This window comes from Leucoraja erinacea, chromosome 38, assembly GCF_028641065.1.
Source record: "Leucoraja erinacea ecotype New England chromosome 38, Leri_hhj_1, whole genome shotgun sequence".
In the NCBI taxonomy this organism is placed as follows: Eukaryota; Metazoa; Chordata; class Chondrichthyes; order Rajiformes; family Rajidae; genus Leucoraja; species Leucoraja erinaceus.
In genome coordinates, this window is record NC_073414.1 from 2,728,457 (window position 1) to 2,748,496 (window position 20,040).

The following is a 20,040-nucleotide window of genomic DNA, read 5'->3' on the forward strand; positions in this document are numbered from 1 at the left end:
GAAATTGGAAATTTGAACTAAATTCTTTAACATAAAATGCATTAAAATTCGTTGGTCAAACACTATAAATCATTGTTATTGTGTGTTAGACTGTTGTTAGTTTAGAACAACAGCTTCCCTGCATGTTAGTCCACACACAGTCACCAAAATCCTCATTCATGTATATTTTGGATTACTGAAGGCTAAAGAAAGCAGAAGTCTCGCTGTTTACAATTATTTTAGAACCACCGGCGTGTAACCCAGCACAGGCCAATGTATTAATCTGTAGTTACACAAAAATAGGCAACGTTTCGTCCCGAAACTCAGCGGGTGCAGCAGCATCTATGGAGCGAAGGAAATAGGCAACGTTTTGGGCCGAAACCCTTCTTCAGATTTTCCAGCATCTGCAGTTCCTTCTTAAACAGTTTGCTTTCTAGACTCGATTTACAAAACTCCCGTGTACATCCCACAGCAAAAAAAAAAATGTTTTGGACACTCGTTTCAGAGTAAGACCGTGATATGTTTATTAACTATCTTGGATGACCTAATGTTGGATGACCATATGCTTTCTACACGCGCTCGCCCACAAATCAGATGTGGACATTTTATATTTACGTGTAGTTTGGATTGTTGAAGATTTAGGGATGATCAGTTTCCATATTATTAATTTATTGTGTAGGAAGGAACTGCAGTTTGAAGAAGGGTCTCGGCTAGAAACGTCACCCTTTCCTTCTCTCCAGAGTTGCTGCCTGTCCCGCTGAGACTGAGTTACTCCAGCTTTTAGTGTCTATCTTCCATAATCCATTCACGCATGTTCGCGTATAAACCGCGCATATAACCATCTAACCATATAACAATTACAGCACGGAAACAGGCCATCTCAGCCCTTCTAGTCCTTGCCGAACGCTTATTCTCACCCGCACTCAGACCATAACCCGCCATTCTTTTCCCGTCCATATACCTATCCAATTGATTTTTAAATGATAAAATCGAACCTGCCTCCACCACTTCCACTGGAAGCTCATTCCACACACCGCTACCACTCTCTGTGTAAAGTTCCCCCTCATGTTACCCCTAAACTTCTGTCCCTTAATTCTCAAATCAAATATCTGTATTAAAATGTGTAATGAACATATCACTGTAAACTATTTGTGGAAAGGCGATGTCAGGGATATATTTAGCGGTGGGAAGATTCAGTCGATGGGAGGGAATTATCAAGGCTAGCGAAATTCTTAACGTGGTCTTTGTGAGTGTAATAGTCTCCTGTAATACCCAATGCAATTGTCTGAAGAAGTGTCTCGACCCAAAACGCCATCTCTGCCTTCTCTCCAGAGATGCTGCCAGTCCCGCTGAGTTACTCCAGCTTTTCAGATTCAGATTCAGATTCAATCTTTATTTCCATTGTGCAGCGTACAGTACAGAGACAACGAAATGCAATTTCGTGTCTATCTTCGGTTTAAACCAGCATCTGCAGTTCCCTCCCACACAATTGTATACACTTATAGAGACTGCTATCTAATCGGCACGGCTAAAACAAACGGAGACACTTTGAAAGCGCTGCCTTAAATTGTCTTCCAGTACTGGAGGGAAACCAAATTTATTCTACCAAACTTCGTCGAGGGCGTGGAATATTTTAAGCATGCTTTAAAAAAAAAAAAATCGGTAGTCAGAAATAGCTATGGAATTTCAATTGAGATAAAATGATTCAAAGAAAAGGATTTTATTCTTAAGATAAAAAGGAACATGAAGTTATAACAAAATAATTGTGACAATAGTCTTGAATCTTGAATCTATATTTTCCGTTTAGTTGAAAGAGACTCGGCTATAATGACTAGGGGAGAGTTTATCGGCATGGCTTCACACTTTGTCTTTCGCAGCCGGCATTGATAATTGCACGCCAGACTTCCAAATTGTTCAATAAACAACTCGAAAGGTATTGGATATACAACTTGGGAACCGCAGATGCCGGTTGACAAAATTAAAAGTCACAGTGGCGGAGTTAATTTGTGTCTGAATTAAAAAAATATGACTTGGTAAACTCTCGATAAATGGGTATTTATCCCCCGAATTGTTGTAACTGTGGGTTCTTTAACATCCGATATTCCCACATTTGACCCACCGATCGCAGCCAGCGATATTGATTAATCTGAAGGTGTAGTGAAGGGTTTCGGCCCGAAACGTTGCCTATTTCCTTCGCTCCTGGCGAATAGACCCGGCGTTTTGGTGTTAAAGAGGGAACTGCAGATGCTGGAGAATCGAAGGTTACACTAACCTTCGATTCTCCAGCAGAGTTTCACCGGCGTTTTGGTGTCTGTCTTCGGTTTAAACCAGCATCTGCAGTTCCTTCCTACACATTAATTAATTAATCTTAGAAGGTACACAAAAATGCTGGAGAAACTCAGCGGGTGCAGCAGCATCTTAGATGCTGCTGCACCCGCTGAGTTTCTCCAGCATTTTTGTGTACCTTCGATTTTCCAGCATCTGCAGTTCCTTCTTAAACATTTAATCTTAGATCTCGTTTTAAGATTGTGCCACGGTTTATTTTGCGCGTCTGTTCCGTGGGGGGGATCTCTCTGGTTTCTCGACACGGTGGAGATGTGGTCCACAGGGCTTGTTAATGAACGAACAATAGATGTAATTGAAGAGGTGGTCTCTATATTGTGTGAAGTAAACACGGCTGCCATTAACTCGCGCCTCCGCGCTGAAAACATCACTCTCTCAACGCCTAGTGTTGTATATTGGCCTAATGATTAATTCGTGCCTTCATGATCACCGCAGCCTTCTTTAATTACAAGTGGGATAAGAGGGGTGTTCCATTACAGATCATTCCTTAACCCCCAAAAATTCCTTAAACTAAAATACAACCCACGAAAAATCCTATTTTTTTTCGAATTCAAACGCAGCCTTAAGATTAATCCAAAGATTAAACACAAACTAATTAGAACGGAGGTAGACAAAAATGCTGGAGAAACTCAGCGGGTGCAGCTGCATCTATGGAGCGAAGGAAATAACATATATGGAGCGAAGGGAATTAGAACGGGATCACTCCCTACCAAGAACAAGTCTTAAACTGAATGCAACTTAACTAGTTGTAACTTTTTGCTGAAAAAAAAAAGTTTTTTGTTTAATTAACACACGAAGTTTTTATTGATTGCAAATTTTTTAGAAATATATTTTCCATAATTTATGAATTAAATGCCCATTATCAGAGTTTGCGTTTTGGGGATTTGTTTATCCGATCGGACTCTCAGAACGAATCTAAATCTTACAAAACAAAAAAAAACCACACAGAGTGCTGGAGTAACTCAGTGGGTCAGGCAGCATCTGTGGGGAACATGGATAGGTGACGTTTCACAGAGTGCTGGAGTAACTCAGAGGGTCAGGCAGCATCTGTGGAGAACATGGATAGGTGACGTTTCACAGAGTGCTGGAGTAACTCAGAGGGTCAGGCAGCATCTATGGAGCTAAGGAAATAGGCAACGTTTCGGGCCGAAACCCGTAAGGGTTTCGGCCCAAAACGTTGCCTATTTCCAGAAGGATTTCGGCCCGAAACGTTGCCTATTTCCTTAGCTCCATAGATGCTGCTGCACCATAACTGGGTGGGTCAGGCAGCATCTGTGGAGAACATGGATAGGTGACGTTTCACAGAGTGCTGGAGTAACTCAGCGGGTCAGGCAGCATCTGTGGCGAACATGGATAGGTGACGTTTCATGTCGGAATATTAGCACTATTTTCTAATTTCAGCTTAAATTATTAGTATCCGGGGAGTTTTATTATTTTTTAAATCGTTATTTGATAACTTTGTTACTTTAGGGAAAATTGACAATAGACAATAGGTGCAGGAGTAGGCCATTCGGCCCTTCGAGCCAGCACCGCCATTCAATGTGATCATGGCTGATCATCCCCAATCAGTACCCCGTTCCTGCCTTCTCCCCATACTGTAACCCCCTGACTCCACTATTTTAAGAGCCCTATCTAGCTCTCTCTTGAAAGCATCCAGAGAACCGGCCTCCACCTGAGGCAGGCAGAGAATATTTGTAACATTTTGTTATGAATTATGAGTTTGTGGACTTCATCTGAGGCAGAGAATTCCACAAACTCATAACTCTCTGTGTGAATTTTCGTATTATTGTTTGTGTACCCGAAGCGTCACCTATTCCTTCTCTCCAGAGATGCTGCCTGACCCGCTGAGTGACTACAGCTTTTTGTGTCTGTCTTCGGTTTGTTTTGATGTTTCTGTTCTAAATCTTGCAAGGGTGGAAAGGGAGAGATTTCGGGCCAGACAGGAAATTGAAAATCACACGGGTCGTGGTCTATCGCTTGTGTCCGACCTCTTTAATGTCTGTGTGTGTGTGTGTGTGAGAGAGAGAGAGAGAGACCGCCGCGTTACAGCTGTACCTTGTCTTGCACTTATACACAAGCCACTTCCCCCTCGCCAATCGGGAGGGGAGTGGACGATAGACACTGGAATACAAATAGACACCCGTTTAAATAGGGAACGCCACCGTTGGTGATCTATAAGGACTGGCCTGAGGAGGGAAGATCAGAGAAGCGGAATAACCTCGGGAGGAAAGTGGGGCAGCGTCGAGTCCGGGTTCGAAACCCACCGCCGCCAACTTGAAATCACAACTTAGTTAAATGTAATTGAAAAAAAAAATCCTCTTTGTTCTAGGTGAGTAATTACGGATATCGAGAGAGGGGGGGTGGGCGTCTTTCTAGTTTAAATCCACGCTACTGAGACTCGGTAGCGAGGAGAGAGATTGGGGGGGAATTGCAATAGGGGGGGGGGGGGGGGGGGGGGGGGGGGGTGAATATGGGGAGATTCTGAACCAGTGTACACTGGGTTGCAGTATAGTATCCATCTTTTATGTGTCGGAAGGAACTACAGATGCCCGTCTAAACCGATGATAGCCACAAAACGCTGGAGTAACTCAGCGGGACAGGCAGCATCGCTGGAGAGAAGGAATGGGTGACGTTTCGGGTCGAGACCCTTCTTCAGACCTAGTCTGAAACATCACCCATTCCCTTCTCTCCAGAGATGCTGCCTGTCTCACTGAGTTACTCCAGTACTCTGTGTCCGGCTCAGATGCTGTTTCGGGGTTGGGACCCTTCTTCAGGCTGATTGGTAATGATTGTAAGATATGTTTAACCCTTCAAGTTCTCGGTAGAACAGAGGAACAGCAATCAAACCTGGTTTATTGTCGGTACAGAAAAAAGTGCTGGAGAAACTCAGCGGGTGCAGCAGCATCTATGGGGCGAAGGAAATAGGCAACGTTCCTCACATAGACAGTTCAACAAAATACACACAACACTGCTTGCGATGGATTGACATTTTTTGAAAAATATATAACGATGTTTTAAATCTGAAAGAAATAAAACTAGAAAATGTTAAAAAAATTCGCCAAGTCAGACGGCGACTGCGACCGACTGTCCCCGATTGTCTACGACTGTCCACGATTGTCCACGACTGTCCACGACTGTCCACGATTTTCTGATTTTATTACAATTAGTGCGAGCAATGTATTAACCTTTCTGTATGGTTTCAACCAAATTAAACGGAATATCTCGACAATATGCCCCTTCTCCGTGCAGTCCTTGTGAATGGCAAGGGGGGGATATTGGAACTGGAGATGGAATTGAAACGGCCACCACCAATATCGCAGGCCACAAAGCCCCTCGGCCCATCGCTCCCGTCTCGACTAGCATTTACACTTGTGCTAGATATTGTATCCTTTATCCCGTATCTGTACACTGCCGATGGCTTGATTCCAATCATGTTTAGTCTTTTGGTGGACCAAAATGCTGGAGAAACTCAGCGGGTGCAGCAGCATCTATGGAGCGAAGGAAATAGGCAACGTTTCGGGCCGAAACCCTTCTTCAGACTGTAGTCTTTCGTTTGATTATTGCAAGCAAACAAGAGTTATTCACTGTACCTCGGTACAAGTGACTATAATAAACGAAACTAAATTAATTTAAACTAATCTAAATTAACCTAAAATGAAGCTTACATCTCTCTAGTCTAAACCTTTCCCATCCATACAATTACAAATGTTTATTTTAGTTTAGTTTAGGAAGGAACTTTAGATGCTGCTTTCCACTAAAGATAGACACAAAATGCTGGAGTAACTCAGCGGGCCAGGCAGCATCTCTGGAGAGAAGGAATGGGCCATATTTCGGACTGAGACCCTTCTTCATTCTCCAGAGATGCTGCCTGACCCGCTAAGTTATTCCAGCGTTTTGTGTCTATCTTCAGTGGAAAGCAGCATCTAAAATTCCTTCTTAAACTCAACTAAAATATACATTTGTAATTGTATGGATGGGAAAGGTTTAGACTAGAGAGATGTATGGGCAGTTAGGACGAGCTTAGATGGGGCATCTAGCCTTAAGGGGTTGGACAGGCAGATTTGGAAGATTGTTCCGAAATTAGGGAAGTCCAGGCAAGGGGTCACAGCTTTTGTACATACATTTGTCCTTTAAAACCGAGATAGATTTTTTCACACAGAGAGTGGTGAATTTTGGATTTTGCCAAGAGGGGTTGAGGCCAGTTCTGGTTTAGAGCCGCTGTCTGATCTGGCCCTAGATTTAAGAGGGAGTGGGCGCCGCAGGATCAGGGGGTATGGAGATCCTGACAATAGACAATGGACAATAGGTGCATTGAATGGCCATTCGGCCTCGAAGGAGCCGAATGTACCCTGCACCTAATTTCAATGTTTCTATCATGGCTTGGTTTCCCCAATCAGTACCCCCTGTTCCGTGCTGTATTATTCCGGGCTGTCCGTAGTCAGTCTGAAACTGAGAATGGGACAGGTTTTGTGTAGGAAGGAACTGCAGATGCTGGTTTAAACCGAAGATAGACACAAAAAGCTGGAGTAACTCAGCGGGACAGGCAGCATCTCTGGAGAGAAGGAATGGGTGACATTTTGTGGAGCGGGCAGTCTTGTTTATCGCTGTGTAGTATTGTTTTAATTACCGTGTAATTGCTGTGTTTTGCCAACCTCCATAGTTTGTGGAGATCTTTTTTTCCCCGCCAGTCACAGGTTTGTTACTCAGACGAAATAAATTACTACAGGCATTTGTACATACATTTGTTCTTCCCCAAATATATACCGACCGATTTTCACATTTTATTTTCAAGCGGGGGGCTGGTAGGCCGCTGTCTCACTGAGCAACAGACCCAGGTTCGATCCTGACATAGATCATATTGACAATAGGCAGGAGCAGGCTTCGGCCCTTCGAGCCAGCACCGCCATTCAATGTGATCATGGCTGATCATCCCCAATCAGTACTCCTGCACCTAATTTCTATGTTCTATGTTTCTATGTTTCTATCTAGCTCTCTCTTGAAAGTATCCAGAGAACCTGCCTCCACCGCCCTCTGAGGCAGAGAATTCCACAGACTCACCACTCTCTGTGAATAAAAGTGTTTTCTCGTCTCCGTTCTAAATGGGTTACCCCTTATTCTTAAAACATTGTTCTTATTCTGACCTCAGGTGCTGCCTGTGTGGAGTTCGCACGTTATCCCAGTGACCGAGTGGGTTTTCTCCGGGTGTTGCGGACCCCCCCACAGATAGGCACAAAGTGCTGGAGTAACTCAACGGTTCAAGCAGCATCTCTGGAGAACATGGATAGGTGACGTTCCGGGTCGGGACAGTCTAAAGAAGGGTCTCGGCCCGAAATGTCACCCATTCCTTCTCCCGAGAGATGCTGCCTGTCCCGCTGAGTTACTCCAGCATTCTGTGTCTATCTGCCCTTTAAACACTTTCTTCATGAGCCTGAAGAAGGATTTTGGGACCTATTTCCTTCGCTTCATAGATGCTGCCTCACCCGCTGAGTTTCTCCAGCATTTTTGTCTATCCATGTATTTGGTGTCTTATCTTCAATTAAAATAAACCCCCACTCGCCAGACGCTCCGATTGTCTGGGTCAGAGGTGTGAGTCTAACGGGATGGGATGGGGGTGGGGGGAGAATCTTTGAATTGGATTTGATTCCTTTGATCAATGAATCATGTCGCGGGATTGGAGGTGGCGACCCCCTTGTCTCTGGTTGAAATAACATTAATGTTTTGCCCCGTGATGTATGTCTGTCTGCAGTAACCACCGCACCGGAGTTGGGTAGCGAGCGAACCGGCCTATCCAGCAGACACACACCAGCAGCATGATGTCCTACATCAAGCAACCACATTACGCCGTCAACGGACTCACCCTCACCGGCTCCGGCATGGACCTTCTGCACTCGGCGGTCGGATACCAAAGTGAGTCATAGAAACATAGAAACACATAGAAAATAGGTGCAGGAGGCCCTTCGAGCCAGCATCGCCATTCATTGTGATCATGGCTGATCGTCCCCAATCAATAACCCGTGCCTGCCTTCTCCCCATATCCCTCGACTCCACTAGTCCCTAGAGCTCTACAGAACGTTTTTTCTTCCATTATTTATTATGTAAAGGAATATGTGTGTTATGATTGTGTTTATAGTTTGTTTGGTTGTTTTGTTGTTTGTGTTTTTGCACAAAAGTCCGCGAGCATCGCCACTTTCATTTCACTGCACATCTCCTATGTGTATGTGACAAATAAACTTGACTTGACTTGACTTGACTTGAGCTCTATCTAACTCTCTCTTAAATCCATCCAGTGGTTTGGTCTCCACTGCCCTCTGTGGCAGGGAATTCCATAAATTCACAACTCTCTGGGTGAATTTCTTTTTTCTCATCTCGGTCTTAAATGACCTCCCCTTTATTCTAAGACTGTGTGTGGCCCCTGGTTCTGGACTCGCCCAACATTGGAAACATTTTTCCTGCATCTAGCTTGTCCAGTCCTTTTATAATTTTATATGTTTCTATAAGATAGCCCCCTCATCCTTCTAAACTCCAGTGAATACAAGTCCTTAACAGCAGCAGCAGCACCACCTCAATCTAGTTCCATGCACAAATTGCCTCTCCTGTCCCTAATGGCGCCCACTCTCGCCCTTAATATGCTTATGGAATACCTTCGGATTTACCTTAATCCCATCCGCCAGTGATTTCTCATGGCCCGTTAAGCCTTCCAAATTTCCTTTTTGAGCATCTCGCTGTATGTTCCGTGTTTAGTTTAGTTTAGAGATACAGCACAGAAACAGGCCCTTCGGCCCATCGAATCCGCACCGACCAGCATATTAACATTACCCTACAAACAGTAGGGACAATTTACATTTATACCTAGACAATGAACCTACAATCTTGTACGTCTTTGGGGTGTGGGAGGAAACCGGAGCACCAGGATAAACCCCACATGGTTTGAGGGAGAATGTACAAACTCAGTACAGACAGCACCCGCAGTCAGGATTGAACCCGGGTCTCTGGGGCTGTGAGGAAGCAACTCTACTGCTGTGCTGCCCTAACTCTCTAAACTAAATTGAAATTAGTACGTTTGAAGAAGAGTCTTGTCCTTGAAATGTCACCCATTCCTCCTATTAAGATTGTTAAGGGCTTGGACACACTAGAGGCAGGAAACATGTTCCCAATGTTGGGGGAGTCCAGAACCAGGGGCCACACAGTTTAAGAATAAGGAGTAAGCCATTTAGAACGGAGGTGAGGAAACACTTTTTCTCACAAAGAGTGGTGAGTCTGTGGAATTCTCTGCCTCAGAGGGCGGTGGAGGCAGGTTCTCTGGATGTTTTCAAGAGAGAGCTAGATAGGGCTCTTAAAGATAGCGGAGTCCGGGGATATGGGGAGAAGGCAGGAACGGGGTACTGATTGGGGATGATCAGCCATTGAATGGCGGTGCTGGCTCAAAGGGCCAAATGACCTACTCCTGCACCTATTGCCTGTTGTCTATTGTCTATCTAGAGATGCTGCATGTCCCGCTGAGTAACTCCAGTACTTTGTATCTATCTTTGGTTTAAACCAGCATCTGCAGTTCCGTCCCACACAGTTGTCCACCTTGCCCAGTTGAGCCCCTCCTCCCTGGCACGCTACTGAAACTTAACCGGGGTGTGTTAGGTGGTCAGAAACCAAACACGCCCTGTGCCATTTTAGACAGTATCTTCATCTCGAATATCCCACAGCACCAAACATCCACAAACCCGATTAACACATCAAAACATGGCAGAATTTCAATTAGGAATGCATAAGTATGGAACATCAAGAACTTCAAGCCTCAGAAGTACAGGGTCTTGGTGAGACCACACCTGGAGTATTGCGTACAGTTTTGGTCTCCAAATCTGAGGAAGGACATTATTGCCATAGAGGGAGTGCAGAGACGGTTCACCAGACTGATTCCTGGGATGTCTGGACTGTCTTATGAAGAAAGACTGGATAGACTTGGTTTATACTCTCTAGAATTTAGGAGATTGAGAGGGGATCTTATAGAAACTTACAACATTCTTAAGGGGTTGGACAGGCTAGATGCAGGAACATTGTTCCCGATGTTGGGGAAGTCCAGGACAAGGGGTCACAGCTTAAGGATAAGGGGGAAATCCTTTAAAACCGAGATGAGGAGAACTTTTTTCACACAGAGTGGTGAATCTCTGGAACTCTCTGCCACAGAGGGTAGTTGAGGCCAGTTCATTGGCTATATTTAAGAGGGAGTTAGATGTGGCCCTTGTGGCCAAGGGGATCAGGGGGTATGGAGAGAAGGCAGGTATGGGATACTGAGTTGGATGATCAGCCATGATCATATTGAATGGCGGTGCAGGCTCGAAGGGCCGAATGGCCTCTACTCCTGCACCTAATTTCTATGTTTCTATGTTTCTAAGTGGATCATAAAAAATAATAATGAGTTTATTGGATTCAAACGATATATTACAAATGTAATGTTACCATTTATTTGGCAAATGCAATAATCACATTTTTTTCCGAGAGAATATAGAATATTCTATAAACTAGAATATAAAATCACGGATGGAATGCTGAGGCTTTGTTAGGCCCTGGTTAGGCCCCGTTTGGGGTATTGTGAGCAGCTTTGAGCCCCATATCTGAGGAAGGATGTGCTGGTGTAGGAGAGGGGCCAGAGGAGGTTTTTTGAGAATGATCCCAGGAATGAGTGGGTTAACATATGATGAGGGTTTGAAGCCACTGGGCCAGCACTCGCTGGAGTTTAGAAGGATGAGGGGGGGACCTCTTTGAAACTTACCAAATAGTGATAGTACCGGATAGAGTGGATGTGGAGAGGATGTTTCCACTAGTGGGAGAGTCTAGAACCAGAGGCCACAGCCTCAGAGCCAAAGGTTGTATCTTTAGGATGCAAATGAGGAGGAATTTCTTTAGTCAGAGGGTGGTGAATCTGTGGGATTTGTTGCCACAGACGGCTCAGTGTCTGTGGAAAGAATGGATAGATGGCATTTTGGGTCGGGACCCTTCTTCAGAGAGATCCTGGCGCAAAGGTGTTGTCTGTTCATTCCCTCCACAGATGCTGCCTGACCTGCTGAGTTCCTCCAGCACTTTGTGTTTTGTTCAAGATTCCAACATCTGAAGTTTCTTGTGTCTATTTATAAATATGTTGGCTTCATTTATAGTTAGAATCATACGGAGATACACCATTTGAACAGGCCCTTCAGCCCACTGAATCCCTGCCAGCCCTCTATCACCTATTTGCACTGATCCCAAGAAGACTATTCTGCTTATTAGACCCTCTTCACCTGTATCCACCTATCATTTGCCCCCACCTCTCTTCCCAACTTTCTCTCCCCTACTACAATCACTCTGAAGATGGGTCCGGACCTGAAACATCGCCTATCCATGTTCTCCAGTGCTGCTGCCTGATCCGCTGAGTTACTCCAGCACTTTGTCTTTTTTTTGTTGTAAACCAGCACTTGCAGTTCCTTGTGTCTACACTTTCAATTTCCACGAGCTGATAGAAAGTTTAAAAACCTGCACCTTCCAGAGATAGAGGAACTAATCACGTCATTATATCATTCACGTTTTTAGTTTAGTTTAGAGATACAGCGCGGAAACAGGCCCTTCGGCCCACCAAGCCCGTGCCGACCAGCGATCCCCGAACATTACACACACTAGATACAATTTTTGACATGTTTTCCAAGCCATATTAATCAAAAAAACCTGTACGTCTTTGGAGTGTGGGAGGGAACTGTAGATCTAGGAGAAAACCCATGCAGGTTAGATTCAGATTCAGATTCAGATTCAATCTTTGTTGTCATTGTGCAGTGTACAGTACAGAGACAACGAAATGCAGTTCGCATCTCACCCAGTGGATCGAACCGAACATAGAATAATGAGCAGTAAAATATATATATGTACATACATTAGTAGTCGTGCAATTTTTCTGGGGGAAGGAGTGTCGGGGTGGGGGGGTGACTAGCAATCACCAAGATGCAGAGTTAAGAGTCACGGGGAGAATGTACAAACTCCGTACAGCCAGCACCTGCAGTCAGGATCAAACCCGATGATCAGCCATGATCACATTGAATGGCGGTGCTGGCTTGAAGGGCCGAATGGCCTCCTCCTGCACCTATTGTGTATTGTCTATTGCCGTGAGGCAGGTGATCCACCACTATGCCCCCCTGCCGCCAACACTAAGATTTAAGATAAAATGGTGTTTTAATGCAACCACATTGCATAGAAGTGACCCAAGGCACATTGGTGGCATAATGGTTAAGGAATTGGCTGTGTATGTCGAGGCTGAGATGATTGCACTGGGATCATGGGCTCATGTTCCACGACAACAATTAGAGTTAATTAAATGTGTGATAAAAGAAGCTGGTTTTATGAGTGCCAGAATGTGGTTACAGCCTCAGTCAGTTCACGGGAAGAAGATTCATATGTCCCAGATAGAACAACTATCTGTACGGAGTTTGCATGTTCTCCCTGTCACCTGCGTGGGTTTTCCCCAAGATCCTCAGTTCCCTCCCACACTCCAAAGACGTACAGGTCTGTAGGTTCATTGGCTTGGCGTGAATGTACAGTGTGTGTCGGACAGTGTTAGTGTGCGGGGATCGCTGGTCGGTACGGACTCGGTGGGTCGAAGGGCCTGTTTCCGCGCTGTATCTCTAAACTAACCCACCTCTCTGACCTACCCGCAGTTAATCGACACTCAACCACATGCACCCTCACACTACACTCCCACACACTCAGCACCCCTCCGTCAAACCCCAGCCAAGCTTCCTACGATTTTATTCAAAAAAACAACATTCCTCTCAACTAAGCTCTTAATCACCCAAACATTAACTCCAGAGTAAAAAGAAGGAAACTGATAATTCATTGCCTATCATTAATTCTAAATGCAGATTAAACAATATTTATATAAAGTGCAATTAGGGACCTGCAGAGATTGGAGGGATATGGGGGGGTCACACGTAGGCAGAGGGGGTTAGTTTAACTTGGTATTTGGTATAGCATGGACATTGTGGACTGAAGGGCCTGCTCTGTACTGTACTATCCAGCCCCTAGTGTGTATTTTGCTGGATAACTCTACATTTTAACAAAATTTAGCCTTTCTATTATTGAATGGCGGGATTCACAAAACACTTTCATAGAAACATAGAAAATAGGTGCAGGAGTAGAGGCCATTCGGCCCTTCAAGCCTGCACTGCCATTCAATATGATCATGGCTGATCATCCAACTCAGTATCCCGTCCCTGCCTTCTCTCCACACCCCCTGATCCCTTTAGCCACAAGGGCCACATCCAACTCCCTCTTAAATATAGCCAATGAACTGTGTGGCCTCAACTACCTTCTGTGGCAGAGAATTCCACAGATTCACCACTCTCTGTGTGAAAAATGATTTTCTCATCTCGGTCCTAAAAGACTTCCCTTTTATCCTTAAACTGTGTGACCCCTTGTTCTGGACTTCCCCAACAACGGGAACAATCTTCCTGCATCTAGCCTGTCCAACCCCTTAAGAATTTTGTAAGGTAACAGTGTGTGTTTCGAAGTATAGTTGCTGCTGCGATTTGGGAAACACAACAGCCAAATGGTACGCAGGTAGAGACCACAATCTCTCTCCTAGTGCCAGGATAATGGGCGGCACGGTGGCGCAGCGGTAGAGCTACAGCGTTACAGCACCAGAGACCCGGGTTCGATCCTGACTACACAGAGTTTGTACGTTTGCGCATGGTGACAGGGAGATCAATAAGTAAATAATATTTATTTGGATTTAAGAGAGAGTTAGATAGAGCTCTAGGGGCGAGTGGAGTCAAGGGATATGGGGAGAAGGCAGGCACGGGTTATTGATAGAGGACGATCAGCCGTGATCACAATGAATGGCGGATGGCCTCCTCCAGCACGTATAGGGTGATTTCACCAAAGGTCAAATGAGCGTAGATCCCCCCTCACGTGACCGAAAATTTTAACTGGAGGACATATGTCACTTCGGTACGTTAGTGAATGGGGAAACACGCACTTTCCCACCCGTTAAAAACATGGAAAACGGCCGATTTTTGAGCTGAAATTTTCTGCGCTAGTCGGGGTGGCCGTGAAGCACAGCGAACTAAATTTTCAGGCAAAAAAAAAAGATAGAAAGTAAGGTAATTACAAGAGGGAACTGAAGGTAGAAAACAGCGGAAGTGAACAGCAAACATTTGCCGTGGAGATTTAAAGATCCAAAATATCGGGAATTATCGCGTTTGCTCGCTGAATTTCATCAAAAGTAAGGAATTATTAACTTACCTTTGATGAAATTCAGCGAGCAAACGCGATAATTCCCGATATTTTGGAACTTTAAATCTCCACGGCAAATGTCCGCTGTTCACTTCCGCTGTTTTCTACCTTCAGTTCCCTCTTGTAATTACCTTACTTTCTATCTTTTTTTTTTGCCTGAAAATTTAGGTCGCTGTGCTTCACGGTCACCCCGACTAGCACAGAAAATTTCAGCTCAAAAATCGGCCGTTTTCCATGTTTTTAACGGGTGGGAAAGTGCGTGTTTCCCCATTCACTAACATGTACCGAACTGACATATGTCCTCCAGTTAAAATTTTCGGTCACGTGAGGGGGGATCTACGCTCATTTGACCTTTGGTGAAATCACCCTATTGTCGATGTTTCTATGTAAAACCAGCAAAGTCCGATCCGAGGGTCACCATCGAGGTAGATGTTAGTTGGGTGGCACTGCTCTCTGGTTGTGGTGGGATGGTTCAGTTGCCTGATAACAGCTGGGAAGAAATTGTAAATGTAACGGGGACCCCTGATTCTTGTCTCAGCGACGCCGCGGAAACAGCGCAGGGAGAGAACCACCTTCACCCGGGCCCAGCTGGACATCCTTGAGTCCCTCTTCGCCAAGACCCGCTATCCTGACATCTTCATGCGGGAGGAGGTGGCTCTGAAAATCAACCTCCCAGAGTCCAGAGTCCAGGTAAGATGTGACTTTGACGCACCTTACACAAGGGGATGTGTGGGAAGGAACTGCAGATGCTGGTTTAAACCGAAGATAGACACAAAGTGCTGGAGTAACTCAGTGGGACAGGCAGCATCTCTGGGGGAAAAGGAATAGGTGACATTTCAGGTCAGGACTCGTCTTCAGGACCCGTCTGAAGAAGGGTCTCGACCCGAAAAAAACCCATATTCCATCTCTCCAGAGATGCTGCCTGACCCGCTGAGTTACTCCAGCAATCTCTTTCTTTCTGTCTCTCTCTCTCTCTCTAACCACTCTGTGACCATGTGTGTGTGTGTGTGTGTTTCTGTTTCAATCTAGGGGAAAGAGAGAGAGCGTGTATGTGTGTATCTGAGACTGTGTGTGTGTGTGTGTGTGTGTGTGTGTGTGTCTGTGTGTGTGTGTGAATGTGTGTGTGTGTGTGTATCTGTGTGTGTGTGTGTGTGTTTGTGTGTGTGTGTGTGTGTGTGTGTGTGTGTGTGTGTGTGTGTGTGTGTGTGTGTGTGTGTGTGTGTGTGTGTGTGTGTGTGTGTGTGTGTGTGTGTGTGTGTGTGTGTGTGTATATGTGTGTGTTTGTATATGTGTGTGTGTGTGTATGTGTGTGTGTGTGTGTGTGTGTGTGTGTGTGTGTGTGTGTGTGTGTATCTGTGTGTGTGTGTGTGTGTGTATATGTGTGTATGTGTGTGTGTATGTGCGTGTGTATATATGTGTGTGTGTGTGTGTGTGTGTGTGTATATGTGTGTGTGTGTGTGCGTGTGTGTGTGTGTGTGTGTGTGTGTGTGTGTGTGTGTGTGTGTGTGCGTATGTGTGTGTGTGTGTGTCTCCCTCTCTCTCTTTCCCTCCGAGCCTCTGTGGGTCCCACCTTCTCTTTAAAGCCTTCTCTTATTTGACATCCCATTAGAGGCTCAGCCCCTTTGAACATCCAAACTCCCCGGAGTGTAACTCTGCAGATCTAAGCCCAGCAACCTGTGAGAGACGGAGGCGGCAAAGTGACAGGTCGCCCCCTTGCCGCACTTTAGCAACTCAACCCAACTCCTTCTGCTCGATGAAATCTTGCAATCAATCAATCAATCAACCTTTATTGTCATCTTGCAAGCAACAGTTGCACAGTGCAAAATGAAAAGACGTTTCCCATTGAATAGCAGAGCATCGCACATGAAATTTAAAACATTTCACACATAATAACACTAAAAACAATCCAGTCCCTGATGGAACAGTATAAATAGTTAAAAGCAGGTAAAACACAATGTTAAAATACAGTAAACCAATCATAAAAATGTCCGGGGCAGCTGATTTGAGTGGCCAGTGCCAGTTATTAAAGTGTCCGTGCCAGCCGCAGAATCAAGTGACTGTGAGTACAGAGTGACTGTTTAGCAGCCTCACAGCCTGTGGTAGGAAGCTGTTTAGCAGTCTTGTAGTCCAGGCTTTGATGCTTCGATATCTCTTGCCTGATGGCAGGAGATCCAGGTGTATGTGGAGGGGGTGCAGTTTGTCCTTAGCAATTCTCTGAGCTTTTTTCAGACAGCGGCTCTGGAATCTTGCAACATCTCCCTCTGCCAAACCAGGGGAGAGGACGGTGGTACAGCGAGCTCCTTGCAGCCACACGCTCTCCCCAGACTGCTTGTTCTGACACGCTCTGTTCAGGAACAAGTTTAAATCATCACTAAATAAAAATTGTGGAACTGCAGTTTGCATATTGCCACGGGCTCTGCGGTGAAGTCTGAATGGTTTCAGAGGATTATCATTTCGTAAAGCCTTTTGATAATTGGGGTGAATTAGACATGCCAAAATCTTACGATGCCATTCTGCCCATCATGTTCATGTTGGTCCAAAGAAATACATGACAGACGGATAGTGCTGGAGAAACAGCGGGTCAGGCAGCTTCTGATCAGCCATGATCCATGATCATTCCATGATCATTCAGTTTTGGTCTCCAAATCTGAGGAAGGACATTATTGCCATAGAGGGAGTGCAGAGACGGTTCACCAGACTGATTCCTGGGATGTCAGGACTGTCTTATGAAGAAAGACTGGATAGACTTGGTTTATACTCTCTAGAATTTAGAAGATTGAGAGGGGATCTTATAGAAACTTACAAAATTCTTAAGGGGTTGGACAGGCTAGATGCAGGAAGATTGTTCCCGATGTTGGGGAAGTCCAGGACAAGGGGTCACAGCTTAAGGATAAAGGGGAAATCCTTTAAAACCGAGATGAGAAGAACTTTTTTTCACACCGAGAGTGGTGAATCTCTGGAACTCTCTGCCACAGAGGGTAGTTGAGGCCACAGTCATTGGCTATATTTAAGAGGGAGTTAGATGTGGCCCTTGTGGCTAAGGGGATCAGAGGGTATGGAGAGAAGGCAGGTACGGGATACTGAGTTGGATGATCAGCCATGATCATATTGAATGGCGGTGCTGGCTCGAAGGGCCGAATGGCCTCCTCCTGCACCTATTTTCTATGTTTCTATGGTACGTCCTTTTATTCTGAGGCTGTGACCTCTGGTTCTTGCCTCTCCCACTAGTGGAAACACCCTCTCCACATCCACTCTATCCAGGCCTTTCACTATTCGGGAAGTTTCAATGAGGTGCCCCATCATCCTTCTAATCTCCAGCGAGTACAAGGCCCAGCACCGACAAACGTTCACCTGTCAGCATCCTCGTACATCTTCTCGAGATGTTCTCATAGAAACATAGAAAATAGGTGCAGGAGTAGGCCATTCGGCCCTTCGAGCCTGCACCGCCATTCAATATGATCATGGCTGATCATCCAACTCAGTATCCTGTACCTGCCTTCTCTCCATACCCCCTGATCCCTTTAGCCACAAGGGCCACATCTAACTCCCTCTTAAATATAGCCGATGAACTGTGGCCTCAACTACCTTCTGTGGCAGAGAATTCCACAGATTCACCACTCTCTGTGTGAAAATATTTTTTCTCATCTCGGTCCTAAAAGACTTCCCCCTTATCCTTAAACTGTGACCCCTAGTTCTGGACTTCCCCAACATCGGGACCAATCTTCCTGCATCTAGCCTGTCCAATCTCTTACGAATTTTGTAAGTTTCTATAAGATCCCCCTTCAATCTTCTAAACTCATAGAGTACATAGAAATAACATAGAAATTAGGTGCAGGAGTAGGCCATTCGGCCCTTCGAGCCTGCACCGCCATTCAATATGATCATGGCTGATCATCCAACTCAGTATCCCGTACCTGCCTTCACTCCGTACCCTCTGATCCCCTTAGCCACAAGGGCCACATCTAACTCCCTCTTAAATATAGCCAATGAACTGGCCTCGACTACCTTCTGTGGCAGAGAGTTCCAGAGATTCACCACTCTATCCAAGTCTATCCAGTCTATCCAGTCTTTCTTCATAGAAAGTCCTGACATCCCAGGAATCAGTCTCTTTGGTGAACCGTCTCTGTACTCCCTCTATGTCAAGAATGTCTTTCCTCAGATTAGGGATCTCGGTCCTAAATGACTTCCCCCTTATCCTTAAACTGTGACCCCTTGTTCTGGACTTCCCCAACATCGGGAGCAATCTTCCTGCATCTAGCCTGTCCAACCCCTTACGAATTTTGTAAGTTTCTATAAGATCCCCCCTCAATCTTCTAAATTCTAGCGAGTACAAGCCGAGTCTATCCAGTCTTTCTTCATTTGAAAGTCCTGCCATCCCAGGAATCAGTCTGGTGAACCGTCTCTGTACTCCCTCTGTGGAAAGAATGTCTTTCCTCAGATTAGGAGACCAAAACTGTACGCAATACTCCAGGTGTGGTCTCACCAAGGCCCCCCTCAATCTTCTAAACTCCAGCGAGTACAGGCCCAGTGCCAACAAACGCTCATTTGTTGGCACTGGGCGTTTGTCGGTGCTGGGCCTGTACTCGCTGGAGTTTAGAAGGATGAGGGGGTACCTCATTGAAACTTCCCGAATAGTGAAAGGCCTGGATAGAGTGGATGTAGAGAGGGTGTTTCCACTAGTGGGGAGGCAACATCCTCGCACATCTTCTCGAGATGTTGTTCTCATGCCGGTGTAACTGTCCCGTTGCAGGTGTGGTTCAAGAACCGGCGGGCCAAGTGCCGCCAACAGCAGCAACAGACGAGTGGTCAAGCCAAGGCTCGTCCGGCCAAGAAGAAGAACTCCCCGGCCAGAGAGACGGGGTCGGAATCGACGAGTGGTGGTCACTACAGCCCCACCCCGCCGTGTGCCGGGGTGACCGCCAGCTCCACCTCCAATGCCACCGTGTCCATCTGGAGCCCGGCCTCCATCTCGCCAATCCCGGACCCCCTCTCCTCCAGCGCCTCGTGCATGCAGCGCACGTCGACCTACCCCATCACCTACAGCCAGGCCCAGGGCTACGGCCAGGGCTACACCGGCTCCACCTCCTACTTTAGCAGCCTGGATTGTGGCTCCTATCTGTCCCCGATGCACCCCCAGCTCTCTGCCCCGAGCTCGGCGCTCAGTCCGCTCGGCACCCCCACCATGGGTGGCCACCTCAGCCAGTCCCCGGCCTCTCTCTCCGCCCAAGGTTACGGCCCCGCTGGTCTGGGTTTCAGCACTGTTGACTGCCTGGACTACAAAGACCAAAGTTCCTCCTGGAAGCTCAACTTCAGCGCGGCTGACTGCCTCGACTACAAGGACCAAACCTCGTGGAAGTTCCAGGTTTTGTGAATCAACCCGGACGGAGATCCATGGAGTTTCTACAACCCACCACCGCCCCATCCCTCCACCAACCCCCCCCCCCCCCTCTCGATCTCAATCAAAGAAGCCAG

At 46.1% G+C, this 20,040-nt stretch overlaps 1 protein-coding gene across 1 annotated transcript; it reads left to right on the plus strand.

Moving 5' to 3' along the window:
* Positions 1-7,998: 7,998 nt before the first annotated feature.
* On the plus strand, positions 7,999-19,939 carry LOC129714129 (homeobox protein otx5-like). The gene is made up of 3 exons (XM_055663614.1): positions 7,999-8,229; positions 15,107-15,258; positions 19,319-19,939. The coding sequence occupies exons 1-3, from the start codon at positions 8,133-8,135 to the stop codon at positions 19,937-19,939; spliced, it is 870 nt and encodes a 289-aa protein (XP_055519589.1). The 5' UTR covers positions 7,999-8,132.
* Positions 19,940-20,040: the final 101 nt, after the last annotated feature.

Excerpts from the sequence above, each read along its gene's own strand:
- LOC129714129 (XM_055663614.1), top strand. The coding sequence starts at position 8,133 with ATGATGTCCTACATCAAGCAACCACATTACGCCGTCAACGGACTCACC. Across the intron at positions 8,230-15,106 it reads CTCGGCGGTCGGATACCAAA|CGACGCCGCGGAAACAGCGC; the intron begins GTGAGTCATAGA and ends TTCTTGTCTCAG. Across the intron at positions 15,259-19,318 it reads TCCCAGAGTCCAGAGTCCAG|GTGTGGTTCAAGAACCGGCG; the intron begins GTAAGATGTGAC and ends GTCCCGTTGCAG.